Genomic DNA, 16,170 nt, shown 5'->3' with positions numbered 1-16,170 from the left:
AAGTTTTAAAAAACCATCCCAAATTAGCTGCAGGAAAGAGAATAAACAGCAAAACCCCCAAACTGACTGATGTCCAAGCAGGTTTAAAGCCTTTCCCTGTCCCTGACCACGGCAGGGGACATGATTTCACAGATCTGAGCCACCAGCAACACTTGTGGTGTCACCTGAGATTTCTGAAGCACCAAAGACAATTCATTGCCTATTTTCTGTTTACCACCAAACATCTCATTTCTTGCTGATTTTCTCCACTGGGCACCTGTTTGCAACCCCAAGCTGCTAAATCCCTGTAAAATCCATTCCTCTCCTCAGTCCTTTTCCTTTCAGGGGAGGAGGGAGGGCAATAAAAGAGCAATAAAAATGTTTTACAAGAAAGTGTGCAAGGTTAATGAGTGAGATTCACTCTGCAGCACCCCACTGGACTCAAAGCAGATGTTTGCTTGGTCTTTGGAGAAAGGGATGTTAAAATTTCACTGGAAAACAGAAAACATCTGCTACTCACCTCTGTGTAAAATCTTCAGGCTCCATAAATAGGTCAGGCCTTTCACAACCTTTAGGTAAAAGAAAGAAAAGAAAAATCACATTTTAGGGATTCCTGATAGGAAAAATTCCCCATTTCAGCTGGGGTGGGAGATCAGAGAAGTCAGGTGTGAGAATGAAGGCAGGAAAAGGGGAGACCCCACCTCCCTCCCAGGTGAGCCCTGCTAAAAACCTGCAGCAGGTCCTTTATTAATGCACTAATTAATAACACACACATTAATTTCTTGCCAGGAGCTGTAAGCTGAACTCAGCTGAGCTCACACTGAATCCCTTCAGGCATCTCAGAGGATCTTTAATTCACCTGCCCTTGTGGGGTGCTAGAAACCATGAAGGCCAAAGGATGGAATGATCTGTCCTCCTTAAAAAGGCCAGAAACCAAGAAAATCTCTTAATAACCTCTTCCACCTCATCCTCCCTTCCTCCTTTTCCATTTGCTGCACCCTGTGCCTTTTCCTTTGCTTTTTAAAAATTTACTTTAATGCAAATATGGAACTTTTCTTCTTGAGCTGTGAAAATTCCCTCATTCTCCTCTCATGTTGGACCAAACACAAATCCTGCTGCCTCTCACAGCAGAGAAATTACCGATCCTAAAACACAACTCCTAGAGGGAACTACAACTCTTAAAAACAAATACAGTTCCTAAAACACAACTCCTAGAAGGAAATACAACTCCTGAAACCAAATACAATTCCTAAAAGGAAATTCCTAAAAGGAAATACAGCTCCTAAACCTGGGCAGGTTTCAAAATTTGCTCCTTCCACCACCAAAGCTGCTAAAGCCAAACTCCAAAACCAGTTACTGCAGCACAAAACTCAACCAGCACAAAATTCCAACCACAGAATTCCAAGCAGTGCTGAGCTCCCCAGCCCATCCCTGCTGGCTTTTCAACACTCCCCATCTCTGAGGTGAAATTTAATTCCATTTCCAGGAGGTTTTCCTCACAGATCTCCAGAACAATGCAGCATTTCTGACACTGGTAAAGTTGCCTGAGTTCTTCAGTCAAGACAATTCATTTTCTGTGCTCCAAGTACCCAAAAATGAAATTATTTATGTTGCAGTGAACAAGCAGAAGCATTAAAAATGACACAGAATGAAAGTAGAGAGCACAGTCATTTTCTGCCTTCCTCTTGCATTAGAAACTCTTTCAAAATTTAAGATTTATTCTGTAAGAGAAATGATGTTGGTGGAATCAGAATCTTTTTGTAAAGCAAATAATGATGGTGGAACCCCAAAGAAAATGTTCCAGGAGATAATTCCTCCCTTAAACTCACTCCAAACCCAAACATCTCCTGCCTTCAGATGCTTTTTACCTTTAACAAAAGCTTTGGTCAAATTCTGCCTGTCCAGAGGTGTGGCTTGTTCACCTCATGTCTTTCAAAAAGCTTGGATTTGATGATCTTAAAGGATTTTTTCCAAACTTAATCTTTCCACAATTCCATGGCTTATGAAAAGCAAATGGAAATTTTTATCTACAGCATTTTGACATAATTACACCAGCAATAACATTAAAATAATAATTATTAATAACAAATAAACCCAAATAAATATAAATGTATATATTATAAATATAAATATACATACAAGTATAAATCTAGATTATAATCTACCAATGCAAAAACAAATCAAGGAGATGCAACATTTCAAACCTCCTTCAATGGCCAAAGGGATTTTCAGAACAGCAAACTCTTTGATTATTAAAAATGTATTTAGACTATTGAAAATCTTTAAAACCATAGGAAATTATTTAGTTTAAAGCAAGCATCCATTAAAAAAAAAAAAAAGGGAAACATTTCTCAGGAAACAAATCAACAGCTGTGAGTTACTACACATCTTTATTATGGAACATGTGCTGGGTGAGCAGTGAGGGAAGCCATGGAATTACCAAACTCTCCCCTCAGACTCCCTGGGTGTACAAAGGAATAAAAAAGGAGTTTTTCCCTTTATCCTGGGCTGTAAATCTGCTCACAGGAGCCCCCCAAATGGACTCTGCTCGTTATTCACTCCCCTTACATTTGCCTATTAGGGAAGGACTCTCAAGCATTAAATATTATTCTAAAACTGGAGGGGAGAATCTTTTGATTGAAGCTGGAGCAGGAATTATTGGTATTCAGTAAAGGAGGTTTTACAACAATGCCTTGACAAAGCCTTGACACAAAAAGTGCTTCCACCTGCTGTCAATCTCTCACTCTGCTGACAGTTCAAGTGCACATCCTTTCAGGGAGAACTTCAATCAACAGCACAGAGCACAATGTCACTGCTCCAGAAGGGAGGGAAAACAAATGTGTGGAGAGGCACAGGGGCTCTGACAGCCCCAGCCCAGCTCACAGGGAGCAGCACCACCCCAGCAATGGCCACAGCCTCACCCTGGGCCCCCCCAAATCTGCTTTTCCTTCAGAAAACACCCCGGCCCTCCACGGAAACAAAAACAGCAGGAAGGAGAGAGACTGAGGGAGATTTCCTCACTGCTGGGGACTCACAAAGGGAGCAGGGATGGGTTTTAGAGAGGGCAGAGATCCCTGCACATCTCCTGAGAGAACTGGGATTGTCCAGCCTGGGGAGAAGAGAGAAGCTCCAGGGTGACCCCATGGGGCCTTGCAGGGCCTGCAGGAACCAAAACCAGAGATGGAGAGAGACAATTCCCAAGGGATGGAGGGACCGCAAAGGGGAACGGCTCCCACTGACAGAGGGCAGGGACGGATGGGACATTGGGAATGAGGAATTGTTCCCTGTGAGGGTGGGCAGGCCCTGGCACAGGTGCCCAGAGCAGCTGGGGCTGCCCCTGGATCCCTGGAATGCCACACTGGACAGGGAGCCATTCCCTGTGTCCTGTCCCTTGTCCCCATCCCTCTCCAGCTCTCCTGGAGCCCCTTCAGGCCCTGGAGGGGCTCTGAGCTCTCCCTGGCTCCTTCCCTTCTCCAGGTGAACATTCCCAGCTCTCCTTTAGGGGCTCTGAGCTCTCCCTGGCTCCTTCCCTTCTCCAGGAGAACATTCCCAGCTCCCTCCAGCCCCTGGGGCCTCTCTGGAATTGCCCCACATCCACGCCAAGTCTGGTTGGGAGGGCGGAAAACTAAAAAGACAAACTCAGTGGTGCCCATTTAGAACCATTTAGGCTGGAAAAGCCCTCCCAGATCTGAGTCCAAGCCCAGAAATCCCAAAGCTGGAGCCAGAGGAGGGCTGGGATGCAGGGAATGCCTGCATGTGCTGCATCCTTTTCCTCTGGAAATGTCTTCCCTTAAAAACTTGCACAAATTGCAATTAGCAGATGTGCAGGTCACACATGCCATCGAGCAGCTCCCAGGGATTCATGCACTGGACATGTCTCGGGAGAATAAAAAAATTACTGTGGGGATGGGAAAATAAACCAGACTGGGCAAAGAAATGATGGAAGCTGAAGGTTTTGTCCACAAAATCCACCCATGGAGCTGCAGCTTTTGTCTCTCCTCCCTCAGCAAGCCCAGGATCTGGGTAATCCCAAGGTGCTCAGGGGATTACAAGGACTCAGCACAAAGGTGCCCCAGCCCCTCAAAGGCTCTGCTGCCCCTCAGACACAGCCTGGGGAGGCTCAGAGGAGCCAGAGAGAAATTCCAGGGAAACAAAAGGCTCCCGCTGCCTCCTTGCAGCACCTCCACCGTGCCAGCACCAGAGCCAGGAGCTGCCAGGGCTGGTTCAGCCTCAGCGCTCACCTTCTGCTCCCAGAGCAGCAGACAAGGGTGAAGCCTCCCTGCTCTGAGCTCCTTTGTTCCTCTCCTTCCTCAGCCCCTGCTCTGCACTGGGAACGGGAAGCAGGAAATAAAATAACTGGGAAAAGTGAAATATTCATGTCAGGGAGTGAGGCTCACAAGCAGGAAATAGGAAATAAAATAACCAGGAAAGTGAGATATCCATGTCAGGGAGTGAGGCTCACAAGCAGGAAATAGGAAATAAAATAACCAGGAAAGTGAAATATCCATGTCAGGGAGTGAGGCTCACAGGCAGAAAATAAAAATGAGGAAAAGCAAAATATCCATGCCAGGGAGTCAGGCTCACAAGCAGGAAATAGGAAATAAAACAACCATGAAAAGTGAGATATCCACCTCAGGGAGTGAGGCTCCCAGGCTGACTGATCAGGGACAAAATGACCCCGAGGAGGATGAAAAAATCCAGCTCTGGAGACACCAAAGGTGGGGCTGGACAGCTGCATTAGGGGTGAGAGGAAACCTGGAGGGGAACACCTGTGGGATGGCAAGGGGAGGATGGAGGAGAGATAAAACCAAGGTGTGATGGATTAAACCCACACCAAAATCAGGACAAGGAGAAGGAATGAGCAGCTGAGGGGATGCTGGAAGCCCATCCCAGATCATCAAACCATCCTCATCATCCTCATCAGGAAAATGGGGATTCTGTGAGCAGCTTCCCACTCAGTGCTGCAGAGGGATGGAGATGAAAGATTCTCCCTGTGAGCTGAGGTGAAAAGCTCTCAAACTGCACAAGGAACTGCCAGGTACATAATGAGCAGATTTGAAGCTGCTCAGAGGAAGCAGCATCAGAGAGGGATGTTCATCACCCTGGGCAGGCCACACAAATTAAGAGGAAAGGAGAGCTGTGAATTACAATGAACAGAGACTAAATAGCTGCCTGTGTTGGATTAAAGGATTTAAATTGTCAGCTTGATGTATAATGAATGTGAAAAGCCAGCACTTAATTAAATGGCACATGATAGAATAACTTTGTTATGCTTTAAACTGCTTAAGTTATCAAAGTATTCCTTATATTTGGCAATTGTTTTGCAGTGTCTCCCTCCCCGGTGAGATCCACTGAGACACTGGTCATTACCCTCTGCTCAGCTGTGGGGAAACATGGGTTTTTTGAACTTTTGAATTTTCTGGTGGTCTGTAATTTGAGTTTTCAATCGTGGCCAGTGGATTTTCAGCAGCTGAAGGCTGCAGAGCCCCAAGGATGAGCTACCAGGGGCTTTAAGGCTCCCACTGTCAGCACCTCATGACCAAGCCCAGGAGATCTGAGGGTTCTTCTGTCAGCACAGCCTCACCACCCCAAAAGTGACCCCAATTAACCCTTCCCTGGGGCTGCTCAGGTGTGCAAGGGCTGAGAGACCAGCCCATGGCAGCTCTGGCTTGTGCCAAGGGAAAAACTCCATCCTCCCTGAGCAGAACGCAGAAAATCTGCTCTGCCTCTGCATTTGGGTGGCAGGAACCAACCCAACCCTCTAAGCCCTCAGGGAAAATCCACAAAACAACCAAAGAGAGAGGGTTGGAAAACCAAGGGAGAACAGGGGCAGCCAGGATGGAAATCACACACTCAGAGACAAAGGATCCCCACAGGGCTCCTGAGCCACCTCCTGAAGGCACCAAAGAAATAATTTAATAAATCAAGGTGATTAAAAGCACTTCTCCATCCTGATGGGAAGAAATGCTGACAGGAAGGGATGTGACCACACAGACTTCCAGCAAATTCTTTTGTTTCCTTATGCCACTCCATTGACCCCATCCTGTCACACAGGTTTGAGTAACAGAATCCTGGAAGGGTTTGGGTCGGGAGGGACCTTAAATCCCATCCAGTGCCACCCCTGCCATGGCAGGGACACCTCCCACTGTCCCAGCTGCTCCAAACCCATCCAACCTGGCCTTGGGCACTCCAGGGATGCAGGGATCAGCCACAGCTGCTCTGGGAATTCCAACCCAGCCAGGAATTCCTTCCCAAAACCCATCTCAATTTCCTCTTTCCCACTCTGAACCCACTCCCTGTGTGCTGTCCCTCCATCCCCTGTCCCCAGCTCTCCTGGAGCCCTCTCCTCTGCAGCCTGGACCATCCCAGCTCCCACCTTTCCCTCCCAGACCCCACGAGGGGATGGATGGTCATTCCACAGCCCCAGAGGTTGTGTTGCCCATTCCCAAGGCACTTTTCCCTCACCACAGAGCCCCTGAGCACAGGGGATGGTTTGGAGGAGCAGAGAGAGGAAAGAACCCTCCCTTCACACAGACCCTGGAGCTGCCCCAGCCTCCCAGTGACCACCCAAACCCAGATTTTCCACCCCCACAGCAAAAACTGAGAGATAAAAAGCGATAAATTACTCACAGCCACCGCTATCCTTCCGAGAACGTGTTCTGGAATTTTTCTATAAACATCCAGAGACCCCCCTGCAGGGACAAACAGCACGAGCTCAGGTGGTGCCAGATGAAACAGTGCCCCAGATTTGAAGCCCCAAGGGGTTTCTAGGCCTTGGTTATTAATAAAAACACCATCAGTGACAGAGCAATAGCTGTGGCAGAAATAACTGACCTTAAAAACCTCCCAAAATCTGCAGAAACACACAAAACAGCACTCTGGGAGCTTCTTACCACATTTCTGCTTTAGCATTGGTACTCAGGAAACAGCAGTGACAAAATGTTAGAAAACCTTCCAGTCACAAATATCAACGTTAAAGAACTCCAAACTGTGTGGAAAAATGTCTTGGGAATAACAAAATCACCCCAAAAAAGCAGATTTCAAGGTCCAAAGTATCCCAACTCTTCTCCCCAAAAGCTGGTGCTACCATTCTGTGGTATCCAATATCTATACCTATGATTCAATGGATATAAATATCCAATTAAATGGATATAAATAGCCATTGAAATGGATATAAATATCCAATTTAATGGACCTAAATAGCCTTTGAAATGGAAATAAATATCCATTTTATATCCATGATTAAAGCCATCTCCTCCTGACATCACACCAGGGAGGGTTTGGCCATGTCCACACTGATGCCTGAAATAAAATTCCTGGTGGGGAAGCAGTGGAAGTTTTCCCAGTAAATCCAGAATGGGAAAGAACCTGGCACAGCCCTGTGAGCATCCCCCATTGATGGGGACATGGGATTCCCTCCAAATCCCTACAGACATTCCCAAGGGATTGGGAAACCTCCCTTCTCTTCTGCAAAAAAAACCTTGTGATCAAACCAGAGTCCAAAATGTCCCTGAGGCTGAAATACCAATTCTTTAAGGAAAGAACTTTACAAATTCTTAAGGAAAGAAATTTAAAATTGCGAATTAAAAATCTGGCAAACTGCTGCCCCAGGGCATTGTCCCTGCTTTTCTTTAGGAATATCCCAAATTCAGACACCAGCACAGGTCACAAACTGCTGCCCCAGGGCATTGTCCTTGCTTTTCCTCAGGAATATCCCAAATTCTCCAGCCCAGGGGAATTCTGGAATTCCAGGCTGTGGGGTCAGGGGTGGGTTTGGGGTGAGGATTCTCGTGGGGAGGAACGAGGGGACTCCAGAAGGAGCTCGGCAGCGAGCTGGGAAACAGCTGGGCTGGAAAATAACTCCTTGCCTGGTAATTAAGAGACCATTTCCACTGCAAACACCCAGGACATTGGGTTAATAGATTTCTTGAAAGGAAAAGCTGTTTTGGCTATCAAAACACTACAAGTGAGGAACAGCTGTTTTGTCAGCGAGGACAGATTGCACGGGAGGCTCAAATATCAAACCACAAATTAAGGCTGCCTTTATTCCTCTTCTATTTACATTTTCCATAAAAGTAGGCGAAGTTCCACGCAGGGAAAATGCAGAATGTCCCTCAATCCCAATTCCAACCTGCTCTGGTTTTTTAACTACCTGCAATATTATTAATACTCCACATTTTCGAGTCTTACTGTTGCATTTCATTCTACCAAAAAAAAAAATCCTTTCTCATTTAATTACTTAGCAACCAAAAGCAAACTGGATCCACTACTCACCATCCATGAACTCTGTGCACAGTGAAATCCTGTTTTCTACAAAAAAAGCACCATAAAATCCTATGATATACGAGGAGTCACACTGGGAAAAGAGAGAAAAAAGCCACGAGGCTGTTTTAGAATCTGCTGTAAGAAAACTGAAGTAAAAATAATTCCAATGGTAAAATTGGAATTATTACACGTACCTTGTAAAGAATTTCTAACTCTGACATGATCTGCTTCTGGAGTTCCAGTGTTATATCCAAGGGTATGACCTGAAACACAGAAATACACAGAATTCATGTAAAAGGGAAAGGAATTATTCAGAATAAAAATCCTGAAGATCTGTGGAATAATGATCATTGTGGGGCAATAAGAAGGAGAGGAATAGGTGGAAAGAATATTTTAACAGGAAGGGAATTTTCTCACCATCCCAAGTGCCCAGCAGGACCAAAGCAGCCAAAGTGGGCTGCACCTTCTGCAATTCTAAATTCCCAAGATTTTTCAGGGCAGACCCTCTGAACAAGGCACTGAAATTCAGACTGAACACAGAATTTCTTGCCACAGTTCTTTGAAGACCTGAAAACTCAATTATAAAGCTCTGCTTTACAAACCAAACTGGACTGAGTGCTTGGAGCCAGGCTCAGTGTGCCCCCAGCCAGCCCTTCACTATTCAATATTTTAGGCTGAAGGGAAGCAGAACTCAGTCAGTTTTCAGGATCAGCAGAATAAACATTCCAGGAATAATGCTGACAGAACAGAACACAACACGGGGAGCCCATTTCCAACCCAGCACCAAAATCTGTCTCCAGGAAAAACCAATAACCTGCCTCTTCCCGAGCTGCTCCGGGGTTATTTATAAAAGCTGCCACTAAACTAAATTGTAAGTGGAGTACAGGGCTGCCAAGAAACATTTAACACGCTTGTCCAGATCGATAATCATTTGCCAACAATATTCACTTACATTTTTTCCAGCGCGGAAACCTCAGAAATTCATCTGCTGGGATCCCACCAGTGGTGTTCTCTGAATTTCACCAAATTCCACCTTGTCAGGGGTATCAAATCAAAACTTTATCCCACTCACTTCCAATCCCAGCGAGGAATTTCTCTGACCCCAGGAGCAAAAACATCCCTGGCCCAGAATGAGGAAAGGTCTGGGGCTCATTTGCATCAACCCTAATTACAAACACCCCGATAACGAGGGTAACCTGGGAAAGCAGAGTTTGCCCATTTCCAGGTGGTCAGGACACCAAGGGAAGGGCACAGACAGAGCAATTACAAGATTATTTCACCCCAAAATTAATTAGGGGAGTTCAGCCTCCCTTTCTCTGCAGAATTATTTTATGTTTCCTTCCAGCTGGAAATGTGTGGCCTGTGTGACCCCACCTCATGTCAAGGCTGGAGGGAATTTCTTAATTTGCAGCACAAAAAGAGGGAAAAAAAAATTATATCTCACCTTAACCTGCATTTATCATCTACTTTTGTATGAAATTTCCAAGCCTGTTTTGTACAGGTAAAAAACTTCCAGGAATTGATGAGTTTCCAGCATGGGCTGGAACTGCGTTACAGCAAAAACAAAAAAACAAAACAAAACAAAAAAACCCCAAAACCCCACCAAAACAACCAAAAAAATCTCCTCAGAGTCATTGTTGCTGCGGATGAAGATGGAAATGAACATTTGGATGCAAATTCCTGGAATTCTGGAATGGTTTGGGTGGGAAAGGCCCTTAAAGGGATCTCATTCCACCTTCTCCATCCCAGGGTGCTCCAAGTCCTGACCCTGGACACTCCAGGATGGGGAATCCAAAATCTCCCTGGGTACATCCAATAATTGAATATTTTTTGTGGCTTTTCCCCCTAAACCAAGATACTTTCCCATCATTATCTCCCTGGGATCCCCTGAGCGTGTCCAGGGTCACACCTGGGTGAGATGGTTGAGCTGGGGACGGATGCTGGACCAGAAGAACTTTTTAAAAATTAATTTAAACAACATGCAAACCCTCTGGGAAGTCCTCTGATCTTCCTAATGAAGTTTCTGCCCAAAATTCAGTGATCTGGGAGCCCTCAGGCCCAGGGAAAAGGGTGAACTTTGGAGTTGAGCTGGGGATGGATGCTGGACCAGAAGAACCTTTTAAAAACCAATTTAAATGACATGCGAACTCTCTGGGAAGGTCTCTGATCTTCCTGACCAAGCTGCACCTTTCTAGTGATTTTTTTTTTTTTTTTTGCCCAAAATTCAGCGATTTGGAGCCCCACTTGTGGCCAGGGTGAAGTTTGGAGAGAGGAATCCACCCGAGGCTGTGCTCCCCCAGCAATCCCAGGCTGGGCTGTCAGGTGAGCCCCAGCAGCTGAGTGACTGAATTATAATTTACTCCCTGCTCAATTTGAATTAGGGAGAGGCCATTAAAATATCCAGAATAAACACAGCAATTCATCACGGGCTGTCACCGCTGCCTCCCTCCATTTGCTGCCTCCTCTAAAGGGAAGCAGAGCAAAAATCACAGGTCAGGCTCGGAGATTCTGCTTTAATTTAATTAAGACATCCTTGTCTCTAACAGTGTGCGCAGCTCAGAGGAAAATCGGGGTGTCGTGGGCAGGAGTAATAAATAATAAAGGTAATAATGGTAATCAAATGCTGCACTGGAATTGCAGCTAAAAGCAGTGGGAGAATGGCAAAAAGCAGTGCAGACCTGCTGGGATTTTCCCCTTTAAACAGGAAAAAGTGACTTGGAAAAAGGGATTAAGTCCTCTGGAGGTCAAGGTTATGCAAAATATGAAATTTGGTGCATCACTGAGGGATCATGTTATGGATTATTAGCACTGGGTTGATTATTTACCAGCTAGAAGTGTTATAGTCAACAGGTTTGTGGTTATCTTGTGCAATTAAATCTGGATTTCATCATTAAAAAGCCCCACAAAATTACATTTTTTGGCTTATTTTTGTGCAGATGAACTAATAATAATTAATATAATTCTTAATTAATATAATATATAATTAAAATTTTCATTCATAACATATTTAATAATTTCATTTATTAATGAAATTATTTAATTTAATTCACAAATTGCATCCAAGATCTGCCCCATTGCTGCTCTTATTTTATCCCAGTTTTAAGTGAATTTCAGAGAAAAATTGGGATTTTTCCTGACCACAAAAATCTACAAATTCCAGGTTTAATCAAGGAGCCCAAGTGCCCTTGGAAACATCCTTGGAGGTATCAAAATTTGAGATATTCAGGCAATTCCCTGGGGTAAAATCCTGAATTTTGGGAATCTGAGTTTACTGGGAATGACTAACTTTACAGTAAATAAATTTTCTGTAAATAAATTAACTAATGCAATAAATCAAATTGAGAGCCAAAAATCAGAGGGAAGGTAAGGAAAGTAAGGGCAGGAAAAATTGGGAAAAACTGAAATGTCTGGAATTTCTTACCTTCACCGCCAGGATTTTTCCACTGCGGACATGGTAAGCCCTGGGTGAGGAAAAAATTGAATAATTTGAATAATTTTCCCATTTTCCTTCAATGGAATTAATGGAGATTATCACTATTATTCAGAATTTTCATGGAAAATCAGGATTATCTCAGTCCCATGGGTATTTTCAGAGACAAGCAGCTTCACCAAATAAATTGAATTAAAACAGATTATGGCAAATCCTATATGAGAGCTTAAGGACCCACAGAAAATCTCAGCAAAATTCAATTTCTGCATTTATTCGATGATCACAGCGAGCATATAAAGATAGAAAGAATTATTGGTGATGTTCCCATGCACCCCAAATAATTTTCCAGAGTATTTCAACAGCAGTTTGTCTTAATTTCTGAGGAGAAACACCCAAAATTGGCCATTTAACAATGACTTGAATATTTCTAACCATGAAAACGTGAGAAAATAGAGGAAGTTAAAAATAAAAACACCTCAAAATCCAATGTAATTTTGCATAAAAACAAAACCATTAAAGGCTTTCCTCTTCACTGGTTTTACTGCCTCCCTCTGATTTATGGCAGCATTGGCAGAGACGTGGCTCTAACTTTAAAGAATTCCAATATTTTACCTCTCTGTACCTCCAGCAATTATTGCTGGAGAAGAAAAGCTGTAATAGTTGGGGTTTTCTGCATGTAAAATCACCCTCAGACAGGGCAAAAATGTCATTTAATCTTATTTATAACCCTGAGAGCTCCCCTAATTTCTGGTAATGGCTTGGAAATTCCTAAAAACTTCACTTAAATTTAATAACTCCTGGGTGAACATTTATGCAGTGGAGTGGCACCAGATTTTGGGGGGGGGAGAAAACCAGTTTAACATGACAGAGGGGAAAAATCAATGTAGAAAATGAGATTATCCATGGGAACTTGGATAGCACAGGAGCTGAATCCATGAATCCACAAATCCATGAATTCACAACTTGGGGATGAACCAATATTGGGAAAACATCCTGGATTTAGGATCATTTCCCAGATTTCAGGGGGGGAAAAAAGGGATTTAGCAAGGCAGAGGGGGAAAAATCAGTGTAAGAAATGAGATTTTCCATGGGAACTTGGATAGAGCTGAATCCATGAATCCATGACTTGGGATGAACCAACAGGGAGTTCAGGAAGAGCAGGAATGAGGGATGGAGGGGTTGGGAAGGGATGCTCCACATCTGTTGGGTTAATTGAGACCCCACTGGACAGCTTAATTAGCTCGTCAGGAAAACTGATCCTTTTTCCTCTTAGTTTCTGGTAATGGCTTGGAAATTCCTAAAGACTTCACCTTAATTTAATAACTCCTGGATGAACATTTATGCAGCTGATTGGCACCAGATTTTAGAGGGCAAAAACCAGAGTTTAGCAAGGCAGAGGGGCAAAATCAGTGTAGAAAATGAGAATATCCAAAGGAACTTTGATAGAGCTCCGGGGATGAACCAACACTGGGAAAACATCCTGGATTTAAGGTGATTTCCCAGATTTCAGGGGAGGAAAAAAGGACTTAGCAAGACAGAGGGGAAAAATCAGTGTAAGAAATGACATTTTCCATGGGAACTTTGACAGGACAGGAGCTGAACCCAGCAGTGGGGAAACACCCTGGGTTTGGGACGAGCGGGAATGAGGGATGGAGGGGTTGTGAAGGGATGCTCCACATCTGTTGGGTTAATTGGGAGCCCACTGGACAGCCTAATTAGCTGCTGAGGAAAGCTGATCCATTTTCCATGGGAGAGATCTCCAGTTTGGGAGCGGGTGGGAGGGAGGAGCTGATGATTTAATTATGATGCACGCCAGTTCATCCGTGGCGGGCTGGGCTCAGGTTCCAGCAGAGGGCAGCTACCTGGTTTGGTTTACAGAGCACTGACAGCCCCACCTGAACATTTAATTATGGCTGGGAATTGATCACAAAGAGCAGCAGCCCTGGGCTGGGGCTGGGCCGTGCCAGGAGGGCAGGAATCTGTTTACTCCAGGCTGATCCAGCATCTCAGTTGTCCTGGCCTTCCCCTGCACAATAACTGTAAAGTGATTAATGGAGCTGGGCTGGGAGCTTTGGTTACACCAAAAGACAACCCTACACCTCTGTGGTGCTTTAATTAACAGCCAACGCTTCAAATTAGGCTGGAGCTGCTGCAGTAATTACCCCTTCTGAGGAAAAAGGGATTTTCTGGGATGTTCAATTCCACCTTCCAGTCCCACAGATCATTTGGGTTGCAGGCAGCACTGCAAAATCCTGAATTTAACACCTTAATGCAGGTTCTGAGGGATGAACCACAAAAATCCTGCAGGACAATGAGCACAGCATGAGGAAAACCAGATTTTTACTCAATCCATGGGTGGCTATGAGGGGATTAAACCGAAATTCCCACTCAAAGCCTCATCTCCCAGGTTTTGGTGCCACCTCCAGAAGTGCAGCAGCCAAACCCATCATTGTAGAACCAGGCAGAGAAAAGCAGCAAAACCCCAAAGGTCCCTTCAGCAACTGGGAACCTTTCAGGGAATGCACTCTAAATCTTCCAGGATGGCATAAAAATTCCTAAAAACCAGCTAAAACCAGCTGTTCCACTCCTAAAACCCCCAAAACCAGGGGTGGGTTTGAGCAGTGCCCTGCAGGGGATGCTCAGCACCAAGCTGGGTCTGGGGGCATCTCCATCTCCAAGCCCAGAACCCTGGAATAGCTTGGGTGGGAAGGGGCCTTCAATCCCATCCCATTGCCCCCTCTTCCATGGGCAGGGACAATCCCCACACTGCAGGGAGCCTCTCCTGGTGGGGAGCTCCCCCAGGACGCAGAGCCTGCCCTGTCCAGGGCAAGGACGGAGACCCCAACACTGCCTGCCTGCAAAATCCCCACTGGGGAACAGCAATTTCCATCCCTCCCTCCACATTCCCACCAGAACTCGCCATCCCAAGCCCCTGCACCCATCCCAGCAGCTCCCAGGCACATTTCTGTCAAATATTTCATCACCTTTAGCTATAAAAAACCCATCCCCAGAGATCTGAAGGGCCCCACACAAGCCAAGTCCTTCAGCAGGACTTTGTCCCCTCCAATCTTATCCCTCAGGGGTGCTGTGGCCAAAATCTGGGTTATTTTGGGGAATAAATGAGAGAGGTGGCGTGGGAGCAAGCACTGTGCTTGAGCAAAGCCCTGCAGCTTAGCCAAACCGGTGATGGACTGCAGAGAGCATCCCTGGTGTCCCAGAAAATCAAAATCAATACCAGGGAAAACTGGAATGGGGCTCTGGGGGATCTGCCAGCTCCTCAGCATCTCCCCCCAAGCCCAGACAGGAATTGTGGCTGCACAGCAAAGCAAATTAACAACTGGGAGCATCAGAAACAGCTGGTTTGTGTTTTAAGGAGAAAAAAAAAGGGGAATTTTTGAAATGAAATCCACATTACCTGATTTGTTCTTCCTGAAGTACAGATAAGCAAGGAGGAATGTCAGTGCCCTGGGCTCCTCATGGAATAAACCACTGCCCATCCTAATACTTAATGCTAAAAACTTTGTGCACTGAATATGATGAATTTCTACTCAACATAGAAGGAAAACAAACCCAACTTGAGAGAAAATGCAGCAGATTCTTAATATTAACAGCTAATAAATTCCTAATAAATAGCTGAGATGGCAAACAAAACAACTTCTCTCTCAGATTTGCTCAAACCAACAATTTTCTCTCTTCCCTGTGAGGAATGTTCCCTAAAGCCCAGAGGGAGCTGCAGGATGGTTGTAGGATCTGTGGTTGTGGGATAATTCCTTCCAGGGCAACGACAAAACCAACTACAGGTTGCAATCTGCAGGCAACTCAAGGGAAACACCAATTCTCAATTTTTCCCTAGTTTTTTAATTGCAAACCCCTTGCCCAGGTGTGAGTGACACAACAATGGTCACATCACAAGCAGGGGCTGAGCTTGCCAAGACCCCTGAGCTTTTTCCAGCAGCTTTTCCCATCAAACACAGCAACTCCTCACCAGAAACTGAGTTTAGTCTTATGTTAAATCTCAAAATAAATGTAATCTCTACCTAGAAGCCAAAATTCATCACAGTTATTTTGTCATAAGGATGGAACTGCAGGAGCCTGGAGCAGCACAGGATCTGCCTCCTCCGGCCACCAGGATAAATCCCTTTATTCTCCCCCCACAATAACCAGGGAAACAATTTCTAATCAATAAGATATTCCTTGGCAAGCCTGAAGGATTCAAGGGAAAGCCATGACCTGTCTGCTATGCCAATGAGTCAGTCAGAAATATCACCAACATCAGCAGATATGACACAGTGATGGAGTGCCGGGGAGGCAGCAGCAGCGATGGGGCTGCAGGAGCCAGGGATGCTCCAGCCCCACCTCAGGCTGGTGCCACGGGGGATGGAGGCACAGCACCCAGGGAATGGCTTCCCACTGCCACAGGGATGGATGCTGGGGAGAAATTCCTGCCCAGGATGGAGATCTCTGCCTCTCCCAGGGCCTGTCCCAGAGCTGCAGCT

General features: G+C 45.3%; 1 protein-coding gene across 1 annotated transcript in view; it reads right to left on the bottom strand.

Moving 5' to 3' along the window:
- MAP2K5 (mitogen-activated protein kinase kinase 5) overlaps positions 1–16,170 on the bottom strand; it is a 119,752-nt gene that overhangs the window by 66,714 nt on the left and 36,868 nt on the right. Inside the window, exons 9-13 of the mRNA XM_058033760.1 lie at positions 11,666–11,705; positions 8,439–8,507; positions 8,254–8,335; positions 6,610–6,671; positions 500–548 (exon numbers count right to left, since the gene is read on the bottom strand). Of these exons, the coding sequence (XP_057889743.1) occupies positions 500–548; positions 6,610–6,671; positions 8,254–8,335; positions 8,439–8,507; positions 11,666–11,705 (302 nt within the window). The remainder of the gene's footprint in view (positions 1–499; positions 549–6,609; positions 6,672–8,253; positions 8,336–8,438; positions 8,508–11,665; positions 11,706–16,170) is intronic.

This window comes from Melospiza georgiana, chromosome 13 (genome assembly GCF_028018845.1).
Source record: "Melospiza georgiana isolate bMelGeo1 chromosome 13, bMelGeo1.pri, whole genome shotgun sequence".
NCBI classification, from domain to species: Eukaryota; Metazoa; Chordata; class Aves; order Passeriformes; family Passerellidae; genus Melospiza; species Melospiza georgiana.
Note: the sequence above shows the minus strand (reverse complement) of the source record. Positions and strands in the feature narration are given on the sequence as shown.